General features: G+C 36.9%; 2 protein-coding genes across 7 annotated transcripts in view; one reads left to right on the forward strand and one right to left on the reverse strand.

Annotated features, from left to right (window-relative positions):
- LOC593101 (RING finger protein 17) overlaps positions 1–22,733 on the reverse strand; it is a 107,652-nt gene that overhangs the window by 28,638 nt on the left and 56,281 nt on the right. For all 3 annotated transcript variants that reach the window (XM_030995340.1, XM_030995339.1, XM_030995341.1), the window contains exons 30-33: positions 16,400–16,486; positions 11,433–11,630; positions 7,062–7,244; positions 4,968–5,115 (exon numbers count right to left, since the gene is read on the reverse strand). In XM_030995340.1, the coding sequence (XP_030851200.1) occupies positions 4,968–5,115; positions 7,062–7,244; positions 11,433–11,630; positions 16,400–16,486 (616 nt within the window). The remainder of the gene's footprint in view (positions 1–4,967; positions 5,116–7,061; positions 7,245–11,432; positions 11,631–16,399; positions 16,487–22,733) is intronic.
- On the forward strand, positions 17,833–22,660 carry LOC115928271. Of its 4 annotated transcripts, none has more exons than XM_030995343.1 (2): positions 17,833–19,447; positions 21,406–22,660. In XM_030995343.1, the coding sequence occupies exon 2, from the start codon at positions 21,409–21,411 to the stop codon at positions 22,387–22,389; it is 981 nt and encodes a 326-aa protein (XP_030851203.1). In that variant the 5' UTR covers positions 17,833–19,447; positions 21,406–21,408; the 3' UTR covers positions 22,390–22,660. The 4 variants fall into 3 exon arrangements, 3 of the variants coding, with proteins under 3 accessions (XP_030851202.1, XP_030851203.1, XP_030851204.1); XR_004065987.1 differs by having other exon boundaries at positions 17,833–20,553; positions 20,616–22,657; XM_030995342.1 differs by having other exon boundaries at positions 17,833–20,553; positions 20,616–22,660.

Here is a 22,733-nt window from a genome sequence, read left to right on the forward strand (position 1 = left end):
GTCATCAGTATTGGTTACTCTAGTAGAAAAAACACTGTTTGGGCACTTACTGGGTGGCCTTTATAGACAGGTTGACTGTCAATATGTATCAGTATCTGTAATATAAATGGCATCTTAAGCAATCCCCTCCACCCCCTCTCCCTTTTTATTTTACTCCTAGAGGTCTCTTTTTACATTTTGACCAGAAATTGAGCAGGGACATAAGGGCCATTTCAAGAGTTACGGGGATAAAATCACACGATATAGCTTCGTTTACAAGTTCTAATGATGGTAACAACGAACTGAGTTGCATACCTTTTCAAATTAAATGCAATAATAAATTAATAATAATATTCTGATCTCGTATAGCACATAGTATCTCCTGTCCTGCTACAGAGGTTTTGGAATTATGCACCTAAATAAAACAACCTATGTTATGTCCGTGTAGTTTACCATGAAAACAAATAACAAGGCAATGATTTGATTAATGATACATGAAGGATTCTTCACGAAGTAACTTGCAGTATTAAAGCCTATAGCAGGGAAAGCCACAGTAATCTGATAATGTACCGCAGAAGCCTTATTTTCCCTGTAGATGTATACTAACGAATAAATGAATGAAAAGAGCCAGCGATTATTCTTTTTTTGATGATTCTTGTAGCTGTCATCCCTCTGATACCCCGCCATTCATCATTTTACGAATTACTAATTGATAAGAATTTGACTTGAGGAAAAGTCGAAGACAATCAGCATTACAGCAACATATACATGTACAATGCATTACACGTACAGGTACATGTGCAAGCACATTTCAACACTTGAGATCATTCATGTTTTGTGAATTGAATTCATTTAAAAAGTGGTTAAATTATGGAGGAATCACACTTGAGACTTTGATCTATACAAATACACTGTACATAGCAATAAGTATAACAAAACAAAAACCTAGAGATTACAGAAAAGGAAGGAAGGGAGAAGGAAAAGAAGAAAGAAAGAAAGAATGAAAAAAGAAAGAAAGAAAGAAAGAAAGCAAGAAAAAGAGCCATAAATTTCTACTGATTTTTTCTACTTTGAATAAAATCCTACTTACATGTACCTTTCGTATCTCCAGAGCTGCCAACCTTGTGCGACCAAAAAAAGGAATCATGATGGTCAAAAAAAGGAATTTCAAGCAAAAAAAAGGAATTCATAAAAACGAAACTTACAACCACGCGCGACACACTTCCAATGCAGAAATGTTCATTCCTCATGCTGTTTTTTCCATACAAGCAGGAATTTTGTTTGGTGGTTATTTTGGTATTATCAACATTTCATTCTTTTTGAGAATATTTTTCTTTTCAAGTATGTTTTAAATTTAGTTTTCTAATGAATTTGTGATCAAATCACCATTTTAGGGCAGTTGTTTGACGTGCGGTATGTAAAAAAAAAAAAAATTAAAAAATATTTTATGAAGAAAAAACGTAATAGGGCAGGTCCAAGCTATTTGGATTGTGACGTACGGGACATTTAGAGACTTTAAACAAGAAATAACAACAGATGAAATTATTTATATGGCTATCTTTTGGTATGAGTCTGTGGCTATTATGGGCTAGTTCATTTGTGGAAAGTTTTAGTACTGACCAATTTTTTAATTAATTTTAAATGTAATTAATGTGCTGCGTGACGTACGGGACCACAGCGTCCCGTACGTCACGCAGCACATTAATTACATTTAAAATTAATTAAAAAATTGGTCAGTACTAAAACTTTCCACAAATGAACTAGCCCATAATAGCCACAGACTCATACCAAAAGATAGCCATATAAATAATTTCATCTGTTGTTATTTCTTGTTTAAAGTCTCTAAATGTCCCGTACGTCACAATCTAAATAGCTTGGACCTGCCCAATACTGTAATTTGGAGGAAAAAACGGAGTAATTCCGGCCAAACGTAATGGTTGGGAGCTCTGTATCTCGATACCATATGAATCAAAGTCAACTAAAATTTATGAATTGTAAAAGTACTTATAATCACTACCCCCCCCCCCCCCCCTCCTTTCATTTCTAGATATCTCTTCTTTCCCTTCCGAAATAGCTGGTTACTTGGTCAGCTCTTGGAAGCATGCGCAAGGCACATGATTGCTACATGTGCAGCAATGTGTTATTGAGACGAACCACCGTTCGTCCAGAGCCTTAGGGTAGCTTTGACCAGACACAGTATTAAAACCAAGGGTATTTAATAGTGACGTTCTTTCGAGGCCACTCCGGTAAAAAATTGGAAAACATTTTGAGCTTTGTAATGCTCCCGAGACACACAATAGGATCATAGAAGTTCATGAACTACTTAAAATGGAAAATACAGGCCTGTAAATCTTTGGTGATGGTGACGTATTGTATAAGGATAGTTTTAAGACCGTTGGGTACTGAATTCTCTCATTCCTATAGGCTTAAAGGTAAATACCAGTATTGGAAACGCCCCAATTTCAAAAATGAAATGGAAGCTCTCATTACCAATCATGTGAAAGAATATGTTTTGACTAATAGATGATGATAACAAATTTGCCGGGAAACCGCCTACTAATTCATAAATTTGGTAAATTTGTATCTCTCATGGTCTGTGAGAGATATAGGGTAGTCCCATATACATCTTTCTGTGTATAGTGCTTGTAACTTTACGAAGAATGGGCCAAATTTCTTATCATTTTGATGATTCCAGAACCTTGCAGACGCTAGATGCTAGATGACCAACCTTTTCTGATCGATTCCACAACGTTTCTTTCACAATGCAATCGCATGACCATAACTGGTCTTTACCTTTAATGTACAGGAACCACCCGGTACCCGTTGGCAATGGCTTAGACATATTATACATGATAAAAGCCAGTTAACAAAATAATGGATAACAAGATAGGTGACCACAATGGTTGGAAATTTCTTCAAAAATTGTCTTCTAGTTATGACGTTAGCTTTAATTTAAGCAAACAAGTACAGCTAACAACTAAATTATTCATACCCTTACCAATGTTTGTTATTTTTGAAGTATGTGCACTTTCAAACCAATGAATATGATTTCATTTTTTGTATCACAAAAATTTTCCATAGAATCAAGATTCTTTGATATGTGCTCCGTAACCAAGATTCCCAGCCGAGTTATCATTGGCTTAGTATTCAAGAGGTGAAAGATATCCTTACAAATTTAATTCAAATATCCTTTTTATACATCATGTCTGGGTAGGACTTAAAGAAAGAACTTAAAGAAAGGACATGAAGTTTGTTTACATGTACAGTTAACGACTAAATTATCCATACCCCTTGTAAATTTGATTTTTTTGTTTTTTGTTTTTTTGTTTTGTAACTCAAGAATGAAAGATGGACTGGTTGAACTAAGGGCGCGTTCATGCTTGATTTTGACGGCCAGAATCAGGCATCTGTTACGCGTTTAGTTTAAAACACGGTTGCGTCTTAGCTCACTTTTGTAGAATCACCGAAAAACGGCGATCACGATCGCCGATCGTAAACTCACAAAAAGATGCGTTTACAATTTGTAAACGCGTTTAAATGGGGTCAACGCACTGACCTCTAGTAGGTCAACGTAGCATGCGCACACAGGTTTGCGAATCCAGCTGAAGGCCACCCAAGGAGAATTGCCTGGAGAAGTGAGCATGAACACTGCACCGTGGAACTGCGATTACGATGAGCGTTTACGATGAGCGTTACAAATCGCTCATTCTGCCTTCAAAATCAAGCATGAACGCGCCCTAAGACCTCTGTTGAATACGTTTAAATGTATGCTTAATATGTCATATTTCCAAGAAACATAAATTGGGACATATCAATTTTTCACATACTTAAAAAATTACAAAAATTGGTAAGGGTATGAATAATTTAGTTGTTAACTGTACTCGTGTATCATGTTTGAGGAAGGTAGACAAATGAAATGTATTTTTCCTCTTCTGCCAGCACACCTCTAAAACCACTAATCTGTGCCTCCAGCGGTAGCTTTCTGTGGATGGAACGGATCGACACCAGAATAGCTGGGATGATGTGCAGACGCGCGTCTTTAAAGATGAAATCGAGTTCCGGTCATGCGATAGCATTGTGAAAGAAACGTTGTGGAATCGATCAGAAAAGGTTGATCATCTAGCATATAAAGAATTTGTGTGTATTGCAAGGTTCTGGAATCATCAAAATGATAAGAAATTTGGACCAGTCTTGGTAAAGTTACAAGCACTGTACACCGGAAGATGTATATGGGACTACACGAACATGTGGCGTAAAAATCCTACCCCCAAGTTTTTCCGATGTTACATGCCATATTTAGAATATGAAGGCATTTGAAGAGCCATGCTTTTCAGGGAACATGCTTTATCTGATGTTCTTCCACACTTGCATAACAATGATAACGCTCCCAAATTATAGTTTACCTCTTCCCAGAACTCAACCTTTTCTTTTAGTATGTTTATTAAAACGTGCATGCATGTCTCTCGTGATGGCGACGTGCCACAGAAAAACAGGAGTTCGTGAATGATAGATTGTCTACCGAGGGGGCAGTGAAAAACAAGGGCGAGCAACAGTAAAACTTTGCTTTGATAAGATTAAGGTGAAATCAAATACAAAATACTCAAGGACTGTTGACCACTCTCACAGTATCATGTGTTTGCTATGGGGGTTTATAATCGAATAATTAATGATTCTGCGGCTATCTTAGGGCTGTGAAGTGTTTATGTTGTGCCTTATTAAATGCCTTAATTTTTGGCAAGGAAAATACTGGCCATGGTATAAGTCACAAAAATCAAGGCTAAGACAAATTCCTGAAAAGCACACTGTTTTTTCATTACGTAAGTTGCAACAATCACTACTTCTATACTTGAAAAAAAAATCAAACTTGGTATTTTTTTAAATGCCCCCTATTTTTTTTTTTTCGAGGGGAAATGATTTTCAGGTTTGCTTTAAATCATAAAAGTATAAAACTTTTCCAGGGTTTATACATTTGTGAAACCGATCCTTACCCGGTTGTGGGTTGAGTAGGAAAGGAAGGTTAGGGGCCATACTGGCTAGCTGGGCGACGAGGGCCTCTGAACTGAAAGCTTGTTGTGCAGCGAGGGCGATGGTGGGGTCAGGATCGTCCATGGAAGTTTGGGTGTACTGGATGTACAGCTGGAGCAGGGATGATAAAATATTGAATTCAAATCAAGAGACTTGTGATTCAAATCGATAATGAATGCTTAGTTCTAGGTATGTGTAGGGCATAACAAAACAATAATGATATCTTTATAGCTTTCCCTCCGGAATTCTAAGTTTGTTAACTGTAAAACATAATGTATTAGAGTGTTAAGGGGTTTGGTGCTTTTAAGCCTTGTTTAGAATTCTAGGGATAAATCAGCATATAGTTTATCATTACCATTTTGTTGGATGAAAAAAGAAAAAGAGAAAATCTGTCTGGATTTAAATCCATTCGTGAACCAAAAATCTAATAAAAAATGCCTTGGCTATAAAAAGAAAATGAAAACCTAACATACTTAGAATAACTGATAGCCTTATAAAATTTTTTGAGCCAGTTAAAAATATCCTGAATTTACTCCTATTTGATTATTTAAAGATTATAAAGAACGATCTCTCCAAAGTCTTGAGTTTCTTTGGAGCTGCCCTTTTGATTTAAATTGTGACGTCCAAGCACAGTAGTTCACATCCACTGACCAGCATTAGATGAATAGTGTGTTGTATATGACTGGCTTTTGTACATGAACCTAGAGTCAACGACGCAAACAGCAGCCATGTTGTTTATTCCAAACTTTCAAACAGGTGGTTTCTCCGAGTTAGTTTGATAGTTCGATGTAAGTTTTTGTCACTCTTTTGAATAATTGCCAAAGATTTGTTTGACATGACGCTTGCCAAATATTGATTAACAAAAGAAACTGCTCAACTGTTTGAAACAGCTTAAACCAAATAGCTTGCAACCTTATGAAAGAATATCCATTCATTTGAATGCATTACAAAAAAGGTCTACTTAGGAAACCAGTGTCATAAATTTCACAGGTAAGTGTCCTACATTGTAACTAAAAATACATTAGTAAAATACAGGTCAGTGGGTATCTCATAAATTGTACTACTCTGACAACACTATTTTAATAAAAATAGCAATTCCTATGGGAGAATGGCTAGCAGGAAACTGCAAATTCTGAGAGATTGTTTTCCTTGCTATAGTAATCAAATAGGAACAATTTCAAGATATTTTCAACTGGCTCACAATTTCTGTTCAGGTTATCAGCTAAAGTTTGTTGGGTTTCATTTTTCCATTAAAATCCTAAGGAATGTCAAAAGCATAGATAAATTGTAAAAGCTAGTTTTGCATTTCTCACGCTTCAAGTAAAGCAAACATTTATAATTCTCACAAGGCAAGTCACCTCTTCAAGTTTCATACATTTAGTTGCCAAATTGAAGATTAAAGCTTACATTTACTTTATGATTATTTAATTAATTCATCAGACAACATTCTAGTCTGGAACACATAAACTGTATGGACAGAGGAAAAATACAAAGACTTCACAGTTTACTAATCTAAGCCCAAGCTTAGTTAAAATTGTAAATAGTAACAATTTTTTTTTTTAAAACAGACAATGTTCTCAACTTCAATCAGAGAGAAAAGGCAAGACATTAATCCACATCTGCCACCCTCCATCCAGGTGTAACTGGGTATACGATATACTATTTGGAATCCCGGCTATGACAGGGGTAATAATGTTGGAGTGCCAGGAGTATCATAGTGTGATGGACAGAAGCACTATATACATGTAGGCCTGTCATCATCAGCTCAAGTTTGCCAAATAACCCGCTATTTTCAGACTCAGGATATCATCCCGAAGCTTGAAATTGCGTCTTTACCAGACCGATACGCTCATTAGCCTGCTTTTTGGAAACAAGGCCAAGATTTCTTGTGATATTTTCTTGACCAAATATCCTGCTAACTGCAAATGCGGGCTGATGAAGACGCAAATTAACTGGCTAATTTGCGATCGAAATATTGGGTTATTTGGCGAACTAGAGCTGACGAAGACAGGCCTTTATACGAGAAGCCACCATTATCACCATTTTAAATGACCTACCAAGTCTGGTTCATCCAGATGGCTGACTGTGACCCAGAAGTAAACCCCGACATCAGGGAGCATGATGGGATTAAACGTGTGACCCGGTATCGCCATCACCTCTTCCGTCTCGGCCACGCCCTGCAGAACGTTAACGACGGAGCGAGGGATTTCAGAGTTGTAATGCGTGACATCTTCTCCATCCTGTTATAGAGAAAGGGAAAAAAAGAGAGAACAGGTTAACCCATATGCTGCCATTAGAATTCACCCTGCTATTGACCCGTTGTATATTCAGTTCTTTCATCCAATAGGTTTATTACATGATCCAACCGCTAGCTGTACGCAGTGGGTTACGGTAAGTTGGTTTCCATAAAAGCAAAAGTAAAAAAACCCCATATCAGTCAAAGTTATTTTCAAACTTCTAATCAATGCCATATGGAATGCACCTTGGTATTTTCATTTGTTTGGATCCAGAAGGGTGCTACATGTAACTCTGTTTTATGAGTTTAACGCTCTTCTGGCTACAAACAGAATTATCTATTTCATCAAAACACATTTCCAATAGTTCTATTAAGGTTCCATGAATATTAAATTTGTTTTCTTCTTTTAAATAGAAATGTATGAATTTTTTTTGGGGGGTTTTAAAAACTAAAATCAGGAAATATTCAAAGAATACATGAAGAAATAATTAGTTGACCTAATGTAAATGCTGCAACCAAGCACAGAACTGATGAATCACAAATTAAATCTCATGAGACAAATTTTCAATCACATTGCTGTTTAACTACTTCTGTACAATTATTGTAACATGATATATTGATATTAAACTTTAAATTCATGAATCCCTTTGGAATTTTGAGAAAACAAATCAGTGTTTCCTTTAAAAAGAAAAAAGAAAATCAGGACACTAGATTTGTCACTTTTCAATTGTCAATTTCATGAGACAAGTTTCTTTCACAATGCCTTTCACTTCAGTATTCCCCTGTATTAGTTTTACACTAAAATTACATGACAATACTGATTTATAACATTTGTGAGCCCAATTGAATTATTTGAAGAAAAAAATCTTTATCCAAAAATAAAATCAAGAAGAATTGGTAAGACAATAAGCTTCCAATAAGTTTACAAACAATATTATTTCTAATAAAATGTGTTCCTTTTAGTTTTTACAGTTCATATAATACAAATTATGATGACAAACCATTAAATATTGAACACGTTTTAAATTTCACCAAAAAAGAAGAGTTTTTAACACAATAAAAAATGTTTTTTAAAGCAAAACAAAATCAACTGAAGGGCAGTTTCAAGTTTACATGTACCTTTAATGTACATCCCATACAAATCATGTCCGGATAACATAATAATGTAAGTCATGTTCGGGCATTTCAATAGGTGACGCACAAGGCTTCAAATTATTACACTTTGGCTAATGATGAAGCAAGATTCTGATGATTAAAAAACCTGAAACATATAACCCCGCTCAGCAGCTTAAAAAAAAGGACAAGGTTTGGAATGATTCTACATGTATACATCAGCTTTTTGAAAAATTACAAAATCTTTGCAGAATTTGATCCACTTAATGACGTTAGTTAAAAATTTGTAAAACATGAGCAAAATATTAAAGCGTGACGGAAAACAAGAAAAGAAAACACAAAAGTTTGAATACATCTACAGGAACTTGTTCAACTTTAATGATGCTACATGTACTGTATGTGTAGTTTGAAGCTTTCAGGAATCTTTTTGGCTACTCAGCAAGAAAAATCTCAAACTAAAAGAAAATAAGTTGCTCAACGTTATGATGCTCTTTGGAAACTTTGCAGATTCTTCCCTAATCAAGAGGAAAACATCTGTAGTTGGTACAGGAATAGATCACTGCTTCTTACAGCCCTCCGGGAGTACCAAAGATACTCCATCTTCATCTACCTTATTGACTGGATGACGCTGTAAGCAGATTAATTAAAAAAAACTTTGAACATTTAAACTTCCCCAGGTTTATAGAAAGTTGAATAGTTTAGTTTAGTTTTTAATGGAGGTTATTTTACCTGACTGCTTAAAGAAAGCATAAATGCTTGTAAGTAAGCAACCAGAGGACCGACGGCTTTAGGGCCACTCCGCGGGACAGAAATAGTAACAATAATGTCTTCTTTGCAATAATCTTCAAGAACTTAGCCTTGTAAGAAACGTTGGAGTTATCTGAATATGGAATCTTCATGTACATGTAGGTACATGTAACATTCTACACACATATTCCTCATAATTTCTAACAGGAATATTTACAAAAATGTTCTGTTCGCGATAATCTTCAAGAACTTGGCTTTCGCAAACTTTCACGCGGCTGTGACACAATCGGGACATAGAATCTGGGTGAAATATGATTGCATTGTTTTATCTCTCAAGAAACAATGTGGTTTTATATCATTACATTGTCCAGGGAAGTGCAGCTGCAAAAATAAACTTTCCTCTGCCCCTCATGTCTCAAGTTTCGATGGCCTCCGGTAATGGATGGACCTCGCTTGATGAGGTTATAAAGGGAGGTTTGGGATGGTGTCAATTCCTTCAGGAGGTTTCCAATCATGGGCAGGGGCTCGATAATAGAACAACAGCCCACAAGAGTAATTAATCGCACAATGGCATTTTAAAGATAAACTTGAGTTCTGGTAAAAATAGAAAATGAATTCTCACAGTACCGACAAAGCCTAAAGTTAATGTTCAAGATTACAAAAAAACAACATGAACCAAACAACTTTGGTAGAAAATGTATAGTGGCTGATATAAGGAATATAAGGAAATCCGGGTAAGTAGGCCTGGCACCATGTGCTTATTAAACACAGGTCACTATAAATGGGAGTTGTGGTTTTTTATCAAAGTTGATGCCCAGTAAGTTTGTGTGAGTTTATTTTTATTTCACTGGTTCAAACAACCAATCTACTGCAGGATAAACAATCCCGAATAAACTGTAGCAATTTTTTCTCAAAACACGATTCCCATACCAGAACTCAAGATTATCTTTAAGATGATGCATCAAGTATCAAAGACTTTTAACCATGAAGATTGCTTTTCTTTGTAATCAGACAAACTTGGGATGGCCCAAAGATGATACATCAAGAAAAGCGATATTATTGACTTTCAACCATTGTGAAGATTGGTTTTCGTTGTAATCACACAAATTTGGGGGTAACCCTTTAATACCCTCATAGCAATTTTTAAAGAGGCTTTTTAATCTGTAAATTCTTGGAAGGGAGAAAGAAGTACATTAACGGGTGATACATGATTGGAGATATTAAAACAATAATAGTGCAAGAATAGTATGCCCATAATCTAGAACATTATTAATTGCATACAAATTAGAGTAAATTAAACATTAGGGGTAGAGATGACATACATGTACCATAGAAATTTTCTCACCTGTTCTAAGATGTAATGTATGTCAAGAAGGAAATAAAGGTTTCATACAGCAAAAACTAAAATGTTACATGTACATGTACATCACTACCGGTATTCAAAAGGGCCAAATAGTGACCAATTTTAAAAATGTCAGAAAAAGTGGTCACTCTTCAGCCCGTTAAAAGGGGGAAGTCCCCCTAATATTAAATTAGTTTAAAAGAAGCAGAAAATGGGAGAAACAGGTCAGCAAAATCGATTGAAAATAAAGAAAGTTTTGAATATTTTAAGGTGCAGTCAATCAACACAAATTGGCAACTCTTTGACGTATCCTGCAAGCTCCCCTCCCAATTGTCCTGTACTAAAAAACTTTTAAAATCAATACTTTCTCTTAAATTTTTTTTCAATCGTACACTCACCCTAAATATAGTTATCACACATATGTTTTGATACAACCCATTTGATACAAATCTATTCCTTTGTCAACAACAAAAGTAAATGAAATTTTATGACATTTTCAGTATAGAGCAGACTGAAGAGGAGCTTGCACGATACGTCAGTGTTGCCAAGTTGTGTTTTACTAATGACAACTTTAAAATTTCATAACTTTCCAATTTTTTTATAGGATTTTGCTCAAAATTAAGCTAATTTGTTTCTCCTATTTTTCTGCCTTTATCAAAAGCATCGTAAATGGTGGACATCCGCTTTAAATGGTTATTTAACATCTTAGTTCTTCAGTGATACTTTATCTTGACCACAAATATTTCTCAATCTCTGCAGTTGAAAGCTTCTGCCTAAACCATCTACATAACCCAATATTTAAATGCAGTTCATTGACAATTGAAAGATGAACATATTACAAAAAACAATATAGTGATCATTTTATACGAATTACCTTTGCTCTCTTTACAGATTAATACTCAGACTAAAAAAAGAAGTAGGATGAAAGAAATGAAATGAGCCAATTTGGTGATTGGTTTCTTCAAGCATCTTCCATACGCCTCGACTTACTTCACTTATGGCTCGACTGAACGCTGGTGTGGACGTCCCGTCTGTGATGGTGCTTGCGTCATCCAGTCCCCCTTCATCCAAGTCGTCGCAGTCCGCGAGAAACTCCACAAGCCCATTACTCAGCATCAGTCTCACGACACTCTCGCCGGTAGGTAGGGTCAACTCAACCGTTAACGGTTCATCTTTCAAGCAAATAGCCTGCAGGGGGAAAAACAAAATTTTGTCAAATTCACAAGAATCATGTATCCATGGTTGGGATTGAATGGGACAGCACGTCCCACGAGGGAAGAGTCAAAAGCGATTGTTTAACGCTCATCCATTGTATGAATCACCTACAGGTGGATACAAAATGTGATAAAGTTCTATAACTGATAAGTCAGCAATGTAGTTCACAGCAATTAAGGTTATCCTTCCCAAAATATGCCTGCAGGTGTGAAAAACTAAAATTGGTAAAGTTCTTTGAATAATGTATCCTTGATAGACAACACAATGGGCAACACTCCCACCGTGGGAATAGCTAAAATATTGACCGATAATGGCTCTTCTCTTTCACCGATTGCCTGGAGTAAGGACATTTTTATTTAAAGCATAGCTCTTTTCATCCATTCAAACAGTCTGTATTTGTCCTTGAGGAAATGTTTGGACATTCTGATATTTTAGTGAACCATTCTGCAAAGACTATGACTGACATTATTCTTTGCCTGTTCTTTCTTTTCATAAACCTGACTTCCTATTTAGGTATATTTCTGTGGCTGTTTACTGTCCATGAATCTGTCCATGAATCTCCCCACAGAAATATATTTTCAAAAATGTATATCATTACTTCAAAAAGATATGATATACAGTCATAAATGGCCTAGTATACTTGAGTCAAACACAAGAGCCTTTTTTTAAAAGGCTGCCAATGGTACAATCATGTGAAGATGACCCACTGATATTAATTTTGCCTTGAGCATTTCTTTTCAAAAATTGCAATTATTGTCCAACTTTCAACAGTAATTAGTATAATAACATGTTTTTAAAACATTGATCGAGTTCATATGTAAGTTATTGACCTACATGTATTATAGGACCATGTTTTGTTGTTTGTTTGTTTGTTTTAGGCACTTTACCCAGCATGTGTGAATATGGCTTTAGAGATATTCAAAAGGGAAGCATTAACCTTTTTTATAAAAATGAATGGGGAATAGCTGGTAGGTAACATATCCAACATGTATAAAAACAAGGCTTAAGTTTTTTTTAAGGTTTGAGAACTGTTTGTCAGTTACAAACCATTTTGCAAATAAACTACCGGTATATCAAATGTTTGTCAGTTACAAACCATTTTGCAAATAAACTACCGGTATATAAAATTTCATAATTGACAGAAAGTTATCTTTAAGTACAGCACTGTCCTATTTTATTTTCTTGTGCAAAAAGAACGATGGACTGTTCTATTTTCAATTTTTATCAACTATTAATAAAGATGTAAATTCTACAGGGAAAAACGACTCCATCCAGCTGATTTTGTTTCATTGAACACTGACATTTTTAGATAGTTAACCCAACATGTATGAACAAAGCTTTATTGCTTTATAAAGGAGGAAAGGACCTTTTTAAAAAGGTCGGGGAAACTGTTTTTCAGTGGTGAACCTTTTTCTCAAAAAACCTGCACTCTACGATTTATAATTCAGAGAAAATCATCTTGAAGGATGGTTTATCCTAGGGGTATGACAGAGATGTTAACAGCTATGTCACTCTCACTACTCTCAGCAATCAAGATTTCATTTCAATTCTTTCTTGTGTGACAGAAACCTGCATCAAATGAACTAAAACTTAACTATCTTTTCCATTTTAACACCTTAGAGAATACAAATTCTATGGAAAAACATCCTTTCATCCAGCTGATTTTGTTCCACTGAGAATGAAATTATATCTTAATGTTGCCAGAAGAACATTCTCTTTTACTTCAAAATTTTTCTTCTTGTATACTCTTTCCTGAATGGCTAGGGGGTATTTTTTCTCTCAAAAGCAAATAAAAAAGCTTGAATATACAGTGCGTCCCAGAAAAAAACGAAATCAAGAATTATCAATGTTTTATCATAACTTAGTCACAATTATAATTGATAAATGACATATGTTTGGAAAGTTTAGATCCTCCTCTTTCATTTGATGCAACTCATATAGTGCATATGTCACGCATGAGTGATGAAAATGAATTTGAAGAGAGGAAACCAAAAAGTCATTTGGCGGACAGTATCTGAATGTCAAGAAGAAAATCACATTTCTAGAAAGTTGAGTTTCTGCCCTTTCACATGACACCTCAATCAGGAAAAATGAGCAAGGAATGACAAAGTTCTGTCTGTTTAAAGTAGTGCTTGCATTTCCATAATTTTATCAAACGAAGTCGTTTTCACTGCCCGCCTGCCGTAGCAGCAAACAGAGTTGACAAAAGACATAACTCTGTTTCGTTGACAATCAGCCGTAGATGAAAGACTTCATGCATGGCTGATTGTCAACGAAACTGAGTTAAGTCTGTTGCGAAATAAGAATGTTTCAGAGTTACATAAACTATTTCCTAAGTTTATAAATGACAAATAGCAAAAGGATAAGGATATCTTCACAAAAAAAACTTTGTGTGTAGCTACTAGCTAGAATTGAACATCAACATTACAAATAAATTACTAATCATTTTATGGGTTACAATTTACATAATGCAAAGAAAATAAAAGGATAACATAAAAATCTCTTGCATGGAAACCAAGTCAGACTTAAACCATGAAAAGATCTATCACACCAAAATGGATTCATTGATGGGGTTCATTTCCTGCTTCATAAATGATTAAGTTGAGATTGAAGAGGCAATTTTACTGCCTGAAAAACCTCTTTATTCATCCTAGAAATAAAAAATCATATACACTGTAGAAAGGGGGGAATTGACGTCACATCACATTATTACACTTTTACCTAATACATCCATCATTTTTCGCCATCAGCAAATTTTGTAAACTAATTTTAATACGAAGCATTGCACCTGATTACTAAGCAATGATTATTATTATAAAGAGAGATCAGGTTTGACAGCACTAGCCTTGTCTGTCAACTGAAACATTCTTAATTGTAATACGTTCATGTACATGTAATTAGTGAGAATAATAGTTGGTACTTACATCTAATCATCTTTTCTTTTTCTACACTGTATGTCCTATTCATTAGTGAAAGAATGCAGGAAAAATAATCCTGACTGGTTTACCAATTATTTTTTCTTTTGTAGTTTTTGCATCTCAAAGAAAATGAACAATCCCTCAAATTTGTGATTTTGCATCACAGTCATTCTTATTTTATTATAGTTCTAATATAGAGTAACAATACTTAAGTTAATTTGTCTCTTAATTTTCTTTATGTTTGTTTGTAAACAAAAAAACAGAAGATTTAAGTGACAACAATTACATGCAAAATTGGATTCTCTGAAATACTGCCCTTTTTTTTTCTTGGTCATCTACATGTAATTGTTCATTGGGCTTACAATTTATTTAGTCTAAACTCTAAAACACATGTTACGACAAACATGTACATGTAGTACAACTAATGAGGTTGTAATGAGTTTATTATGCTTGTACATGTGCATATTATTCTTGTTTTATTAATCTTCTGCTTAAATAAAAAAAAATGTTCATTACCAAGTTAATTGAGCAATTTCTACACCGTAATTGCATTTTTGTAGTAAGAATATAAAGTCGCGCTGGGAACAATACATAATCAGAGTTATGTTATCTCATTAGTGTACCTCAAAGAGGGTATATTATTAATTTAGAAAAAGAAAAAGAAAGAAGTAGAAATTAATGAATATTTAGGTTATTAATGAGTATGACCATACACTAATCATTAATGTCATATTGTCATAAAAATCAGATAGTGATTAAGCTTGTTTTGAAGGAGAAAAACAAAAACAAACAAACACAAGGTGCACAAAAACGAATAAAAGGCAAGGGGCACAACAAATAACACCAATGGGGCGCACACACAAAAAAAAACGGGGGGGGGGGGGGTAGGGCAAAAATGAAAAAAAGAACCTGATCAAGCCTGTAACATGATGTATCATTTCAAGACTTTCTTTTTCACAATAAACATGTACATATAATCTGTCTAAAGCATTTTAACTGAGTCTCTAGTGGATCTTTCCCCCAGAGTTTTTTTAACAAATGAATGGATCTGACAAGTCTGCCACCTTGCAGAAAACATACATTTTGTATTCTTTCATCAATATTTGACTTCAAACACATTTGTTTTGAAAATCCTTGCAGAAATGTGTCTTAAATGACATCCTCTGTCACATTATGAAACAAATTTAAGTGAGATTCTGCCATTAAATTGTTGGTGCTCCTAACAGTAAAGAGAGGATTTAAAAACAAAGGAACAAAAAAATACCTATATCAATAACACAACAACAATACAAATCCTAAGAATTGAAATGACTTCAAAGAAATTAAAATTAGGGCAATTTCAATATTCTGATCGTATTACCTATAGAAACTCTGTTTAGATTGTATCACCATTAGGCCTGGCTTCATCAGCTCAAGTTTGCCAAATAACCCGTTATTTTAGCTATCCCGATCGCAAATCAGCCATTTAACTTGCATATTCAGCCCGCAATTGCAATTAGCGGGGTAACTGGTTGAGAAAAGATCCCTAGAAATCTTGGTCTTGTTTCCAAAATATCCCGCTGTTTGGGAATTTACGCCCATCCAAGCAAGTTTTTGACGAAAGTAACGCTCTGGTAAAGACGCAATTTCAAGCTTTGGGATAATATCCTGAGTATGAAATAGCAGGTTATTTGGCAAACTGAAGCTGATGAAGACAGGCCTATTCTTTGTCCACACATTTCAAAACATGATCCCCAAGGCTATTGAAATTGTCTTGGGTTGAATTTTGTTAAAAGTCTTTGTGGTCATGCTGATACTGTAGGTGTGGATGGTTTAATTGCTTACCCTGATATGAGCCACACAAGTCTTCTCTACTAATGTCTCCAGGAGGAATGAAATGGCACTCGCTGACCAGATTTTACTTGGTGACTTCTACAAAAAGAAAGAGAGGAAATTATTAGTTGATTCAATTCATTTTTTCCCACTTTCATTCAATTTACAAATCAACAACAAATACATATGAATAGTAGTGGCGGGATCATGAGAAGCACTAATTGGCTTATTAAAAATGACCCATTAACGAGTACACACGTAACATATTATACATTGTAAGAAAAGATCAAAAATAACTACAGGAAAAACATAACATCAAATTGCTTAACATGTTAAAGGTCTGTGAGACTGAGAGTTTATCTGTCAAAGGGGGGGGGGGGAGATTGAGAGATCCAAGAGACATAGAAAATGTGAGATACCATGAAACCTGTATATAAAGACCACTAAAGGGAAACAAGAGTGGTCTTTATAGGCAGGTGGTCTTTATGTACAGGTTCCTGTATGTTTCGATGAGAAACCACTTTCAAGGGAAACAAAATATGTGGTCTTTATAGAGATGTGGCATTTCTATACAAGCGGTTACAAAAGCATGTTTGACTGTATAAAGTGGAAGAGCCATGGGTGAAGTGGCCAGGGTTGTATGATACATGTACATGCTTTGGTAGCTAACAAATTACCAGACTCTAACTCTGGATCGTAACTACAGCTGTATACCATACCTGCCAACATTTGAATATGAGAATTAAGAATTTTTAGCACGGCATGTCTTTGAAAATAAGAAATCTGTACCCTTAACAGGCGTTCGCACATGCAGCGGCAGTGTAACTGGCAATACGCGGTAAATCTGTGCAAAAAAGCGAATACGAATTCGCTGCTCAATCATGCAGCCCTTCAACGCACGCAATATGGGAACTCTCACATCGCGGCATATGATAAAACAAGCTTAATTTGGCTTAAGCAACAACAACAACAACAACAACAACAAAAAAAAAAAAAAAAAAAAAAAAAAAAAAAAAAAATCGAAATTTTGAAAATCCGGGAGATTCAGGATTTTGGGGTCCTAAAAATCCAGAAAAACAGGATATTCCGGATTATTCGGGAGGGTTGGCAGGTATGTTATACCTTTACCCTAACGCCTGACCCAAAACCAAATTGTAACCCTAGCCTTAACAGTTAACCCCAAATCTTTGACAACATACATTGCATGGGTAAAACGCAGAGTAAATATCACAGGAGCAATGATCAGGTCAACACTGACAGCTGTGTTCAACAAGCATCACCATCATCTTTATCATCATCATTCATACAATGGTTGTTATTTACCTGCATGCTTTGTTTTTTCAATTCAAGTTGTTGCTAAAAATGCTAAGATTGGTTTTAAGGTATGAATGTGTTTAATAGCAAAGAAAATAATACTAAGCTGGAGGAATTGATGAATATACTATAATTTTATTTCATATTTCGTCGTTCGAAATTACATGAGATCCCGCCAAGCGCATGCGCAGTCAATTCGCCGCGCAATTGATTTTTACAGGGAAAGTAACTTTCCCTCAGCAGTCAAAATACCTAATTTTCGGCGTTTTTTCGGACCACCGGTTTCGAAAAAATTCTTCATTAGGGAGAGAAACTCTCCTTTTTCATGTTTTTGGAAGACTTTTGAGAATCTGTGCTGTTTTTATATCAAAAATCGAAGTTTTGTTCCGATTTCCACGTACACGATGGCGTCTCCGTCAGGCAGCACCAAGCAGAAAACCAGCGAAACGCTGAGCACGGCTAAAGCCGGAACTTCCCCGGGCGAAACCGCCGCAGGCCCCTCTACGAAGCCTGAGCCAAAGCGCTCATCGGCAGTGAAATCCTCCGATACGAAACGCAAAAGTGTCTTGGCAAAGCCTGCCTCGAATGAGTCTAAGAACTCTGGGCCTAAAAAGAAGGGCAAAAAGCCTGAAGAAAAGGAGGACTTCACGGATTTACGAGGAAGACTTGACAAATTGGAATCCTTAATGGAGAGAATGGTGGATTTTTTGCCTTGTCAATCTGCAACTCGCCCCACAGGGGATACACCACCGACAGCATATACAGCTGCGACGAACGTGAGATTTCGTGAAGTTGAACATGATGATGATGATTTGAGCATATTGACACTGGAAACATGGGCCAATGCCCTACGTCATATGACATTGGCAGCATGGATGAGGGTGATGTCAACGAAACTGTTGCACCAGGTTTAGACCAGGAGAATGAGGACAAAGTTCCTGCCCTGGCTCAGAAATTTGCTATCCCTACTGGGGTTGGTGGCGCGATCCACGATGATTTAGCAAAGTCTGCCATGTACCTCATGTCCCACCAGCTAGAGGAAAATGTGTTGGAGGAAGCTGGAGGGAAATACCCTCCTCCAAGCAATTGTACTCCACTGTGTTGCCCCAAAGTGAATGCAGCAATATGGGAAAACCTATCCTCGCAAACGAGAAGCCGTGATTTGAAACTGCAAAGAATCCAAAAGCCTTTGACAAGGGGACTCACAGCTTTTATTCAAACTCTGTCCCCCGATAGCCTATCTGAGACACAACAGGATGCATTGGCATTACTGTGTAACACAAACTTTGAAATCAACTGCTTACGCAAAGATCAGATTAAGCCAGACTTAAATGCCAAGTACTCACATCTTTGCAAACCTGCCACACCAGTGAGTCAGTACTTATTTGGCGATGACTTAACAAAGAGAGTCAAAGATCTTACAGAACAACAAAAAGCTGCATCTGGCGTGGTGCGTGGACAACGTACACCCCGCCCCCAGTACCATCCGTACAGGACGCAAGCGTCCAGCACTTTTCAATACCGCAGACAAGGATGGAACCGTGCCACCGGCACATCACAAACTTTTCCAAGTAGCAGGCCCGCAAGTGGGAACTACAACACGCCTTTTTTAGGCCAGCGAACCCAACGAGGCAGACCATACAGAGCTCCGCCTCACACCCAGACGATGAGCATGGGAAAACAGACCCAATCCTTCCAGCGGCCACAGGCAGCAAGGAGGAAATAGCTACACCATTACCCAAAGAGGTAAGTAGCACATATGAATATTGTGAGAATGTTAATGCTCCTTCTACTTCATGTACATTACAACAAGAATGCATCTCAAATGTGCCTGTTGGAGGTCGATTGATATATTTCTATCGTAGATGGCGTGAATTAACGTCAGATCTATTTCTGCTATCGGCAGTGCGAGGCTATGAGATCGAATTTGATTATTCGAAAGGGGTTCCCTCAAGAAATAAGCCCCTCTACGGTTACAAAAAGAGCCCTTTAGAAATAAATCAGATTACTAAAGAAATCTTGGCTCTACAAGCAAAAAACGTAATAGAACCTTGCTCATTTGAAGAGGGAGAATTCCTCTCAAACATCTTCACGAGACCCAAGAAAGATGGGGGTACTCGTATGATCTTAGACTTATCAGAGCTTAATCAAAGTCTGAATGTACAACACTTTAAGATGGATAACATCCACACTGCCAAGCACTTGATTTCTCCGCACTGTTATCTTGCATCAATCGACCTCCAAGATGCTTATTACTCCATTCCAGTAGACCCAAATAGTAGAAAATACTTGAGGTTCATGTGGCAGGGTGAGCGCTGGCAATTTGCAGCCTTACCTAATGGGCTCAGCACAGCCCCCAGACTGTTCACAAAATTGCTGAAGCCAGTCTTTGCCGAACTGCGACAAGCAGGTCATACAGTCATAGGATATTTGGACGACACCATAATTATTGGTGAAACAAAAGAAAAGCTGAAAGAGAGTGTGAGTGCAACAACCAAGATCCTCTCAGAATTAGGATTCCTCATTCACACTAAAAAATCAGTGCTCATCCCAACACGTGAACTAGCCTTTCTTGGCTTCATTCTTAACACTGAGAGTATGATTGTTAAATTGCCTCAAACAAAGGCACAAGAAGTGAAAGATTTATGCCGTGAATTAATGGGCACGTACCTCCCATCAATACGAATGGTAGCACGAGTGATTGGGAAGGTCATAGCAACTTTCCCTGCGGTTGAGTATGGCCCCTTATACTATAGATCAATGGAAAGGGACAAAATTGCAGCCCTCAGACAAAACAAGGGTCATTTTGATAGAAAGATGAAGTTGTCCCTTGAGGCAAAAGAGGAGTTAAAGTGGTGGATAAACAATGTTTCTATGGCCTCCTCCCCAATTGTTAGGAAAAAACCTGACTTAGAATTGCACACAGATGCCAGTGGCCTTGGATGGGGAGCTACTGACCTCCAGAAGCAAACAGGGGGTCGTTGGAATGAATTTGAGGCAGAAAGGGCACGAAACAATGAAATAAATTTCCTGGAAACCCTAGCCGCTGGGTTGGGGATAAAATCCTTTTGCATGAATAAGCGTAACGTTCATGTGATGGTAAGAATAGATAATACCACTGCAGTGGCTTATTTAAATCACATGGGAGGCTGCAAGTCCGCAATGTGTGACAAGATGACGAGAGAAATTTGGCAGTGGTGCATTTCTCGAAATATTTGGGTCTCCGCAGCCCATGTACCTGGTCGGCTCAATACTATAGCAGATGAAAGATCCAGGAAATTTAATGATCGAACAGAATGGAAACTAAACAGACAAGTGTTCGATAGAATAGTTTCCCACTTTGGTGTACCAGAAATAGACCTGTTCGCCTCGAGACTAAATGCTCAAGTAGAGAAATATGTCACTTGGCACCCAGACCCTGGGGCTTTTGCAGTTGACGCATTTACGCTAGATTGGAAACCTTTTGCATTCTATGCATTCCCACCGTTCTGTATGATCCCCAAATGCTTGCAAAAAATCAGAGAGGATAAAGCTAGAGGGTTACTTCTGGTCCCTAATTGGCCTACTCAGGCGTGGTTCCCTCAGTTGGTTAGCATGATGGAAGGAGAGCCACTGTTTATCCAGAGGCAAGAAGATTTGCTACTCCTTCCTGTGTTAAACACCACCCACCCTCTTAATGCTAATATTGACCTCTTATGTTGCAGGTTATGCGGCAACATTTTGAGAATTGGGGACTAAGCAGACGAACAGTGGATATCATTACAGCTTCATGGAGAGCATCAACCTGCAAGCAGTACCAAGTGTACATCACACAGTGGCGAAGATTTTGCCACAACAGGAATACGAGTTACCTCCAAGCTGAGGTGGAAACGGTACTAGAATTCCTTAGTAGTTTATTTCATGACAGGAACCTTAGCTACAGTGCGATCAATACAGCTCGTAGCGCTTTATCCACTTTTCTGATTCTCGTTGACAGTAATCAGACAATAAGTACTCACCCACTTATAACCAGACTGATGAGAGGTGTTTTTCAACTCAGACCTGTCGTACCTAGATATACAGAAATATGGAATATTAGTCCAGTCCTCAATTTTCTAAGAAAATTGTCTCCAGTAAACTCCTTAAACCTCAGAGATTTAACACTCAAAGTATGTATGCTAATGGCTCTTGTATCGGCACAGAGAGTGCAAACCTTGCATATATTGAAGACTAACAAGATGACCCTGAAAGGGGGCTTTGTGGTTTTTCATTTGGATGAACACTTGAAGCAAAGCAAACCAGGAAATACCGATTTTAATTTTAAATTGGAAGCATATCCACCTGATAGAAGATTGTGTATTGTAAAATATGTGAAACATTATGTCCAGCGCACAGGACCACTTCGTGGGAATGAGAACTCATTCTTTGTAAGTTACACCAGACCTCATAATAGAGTAACAACTCAAACCTTATCTCGCTGGATCAAGACCTGCTTGCAAAGAGCAGGTGTGGATACAAACGTTTATAAGGCTCATTCAACGCGGGCAGCATCAACTTCAGCAGCTGCCAAGGCAGCACTTCCAATGGACCAGATCCTAGCCCGAGCAGGATGGTCTTCAGAGAAAACGTTTAGGAAGTTCTACAGGAAACCTTTTGAAAACAAGAGAAACTTTACCCAGGCAGTCTTACAAGATAGCACACTGCTTTAAGAACTGCATCAGAAGGCTTTTCAATAGAACTGGCATTAAGAGACCAGCTGTCTATTTAATAGAACTGGGATTAAGAAACCAGATGTCTAGAATAAACTAGATACAGAAACGAACAATGTTTTTGCAACATTATGACATCTTATATATGGACGTCTTGTATGTGAAATGTTTTGCCACATGTATGAACAGACTACAATAAATGTCAAATATGGTGAGTCATTGATTAGAAGCATTCAATTCAATCTGCATAATCAGTGTTCACTTTTCCGTACATGTTGGTTGTTCCAAATGTGACTACTATGCTTCAAAATCTCATGTAATTTCGAACGACGAAATATGAAATA

Source organism: Strongylocentrotus purpuratus, unplaced genomic scaffold, assembly GCF_000002235.5.
Source record: "Strongylocentrotus purpuratus isolate Spur 01 unplaced genomic scaffold, Spur_5.0 spur5_scaffold_21, whole genome shotgun sequence".
Classification (NCBI taxonomy): Eukaryota; Metazoa; Echinodermata; class Echinoidea; order Camarodonta; family Strongylocentrotidae; genus Strongylocentrotus; species Strongylocentrotus purpuratus.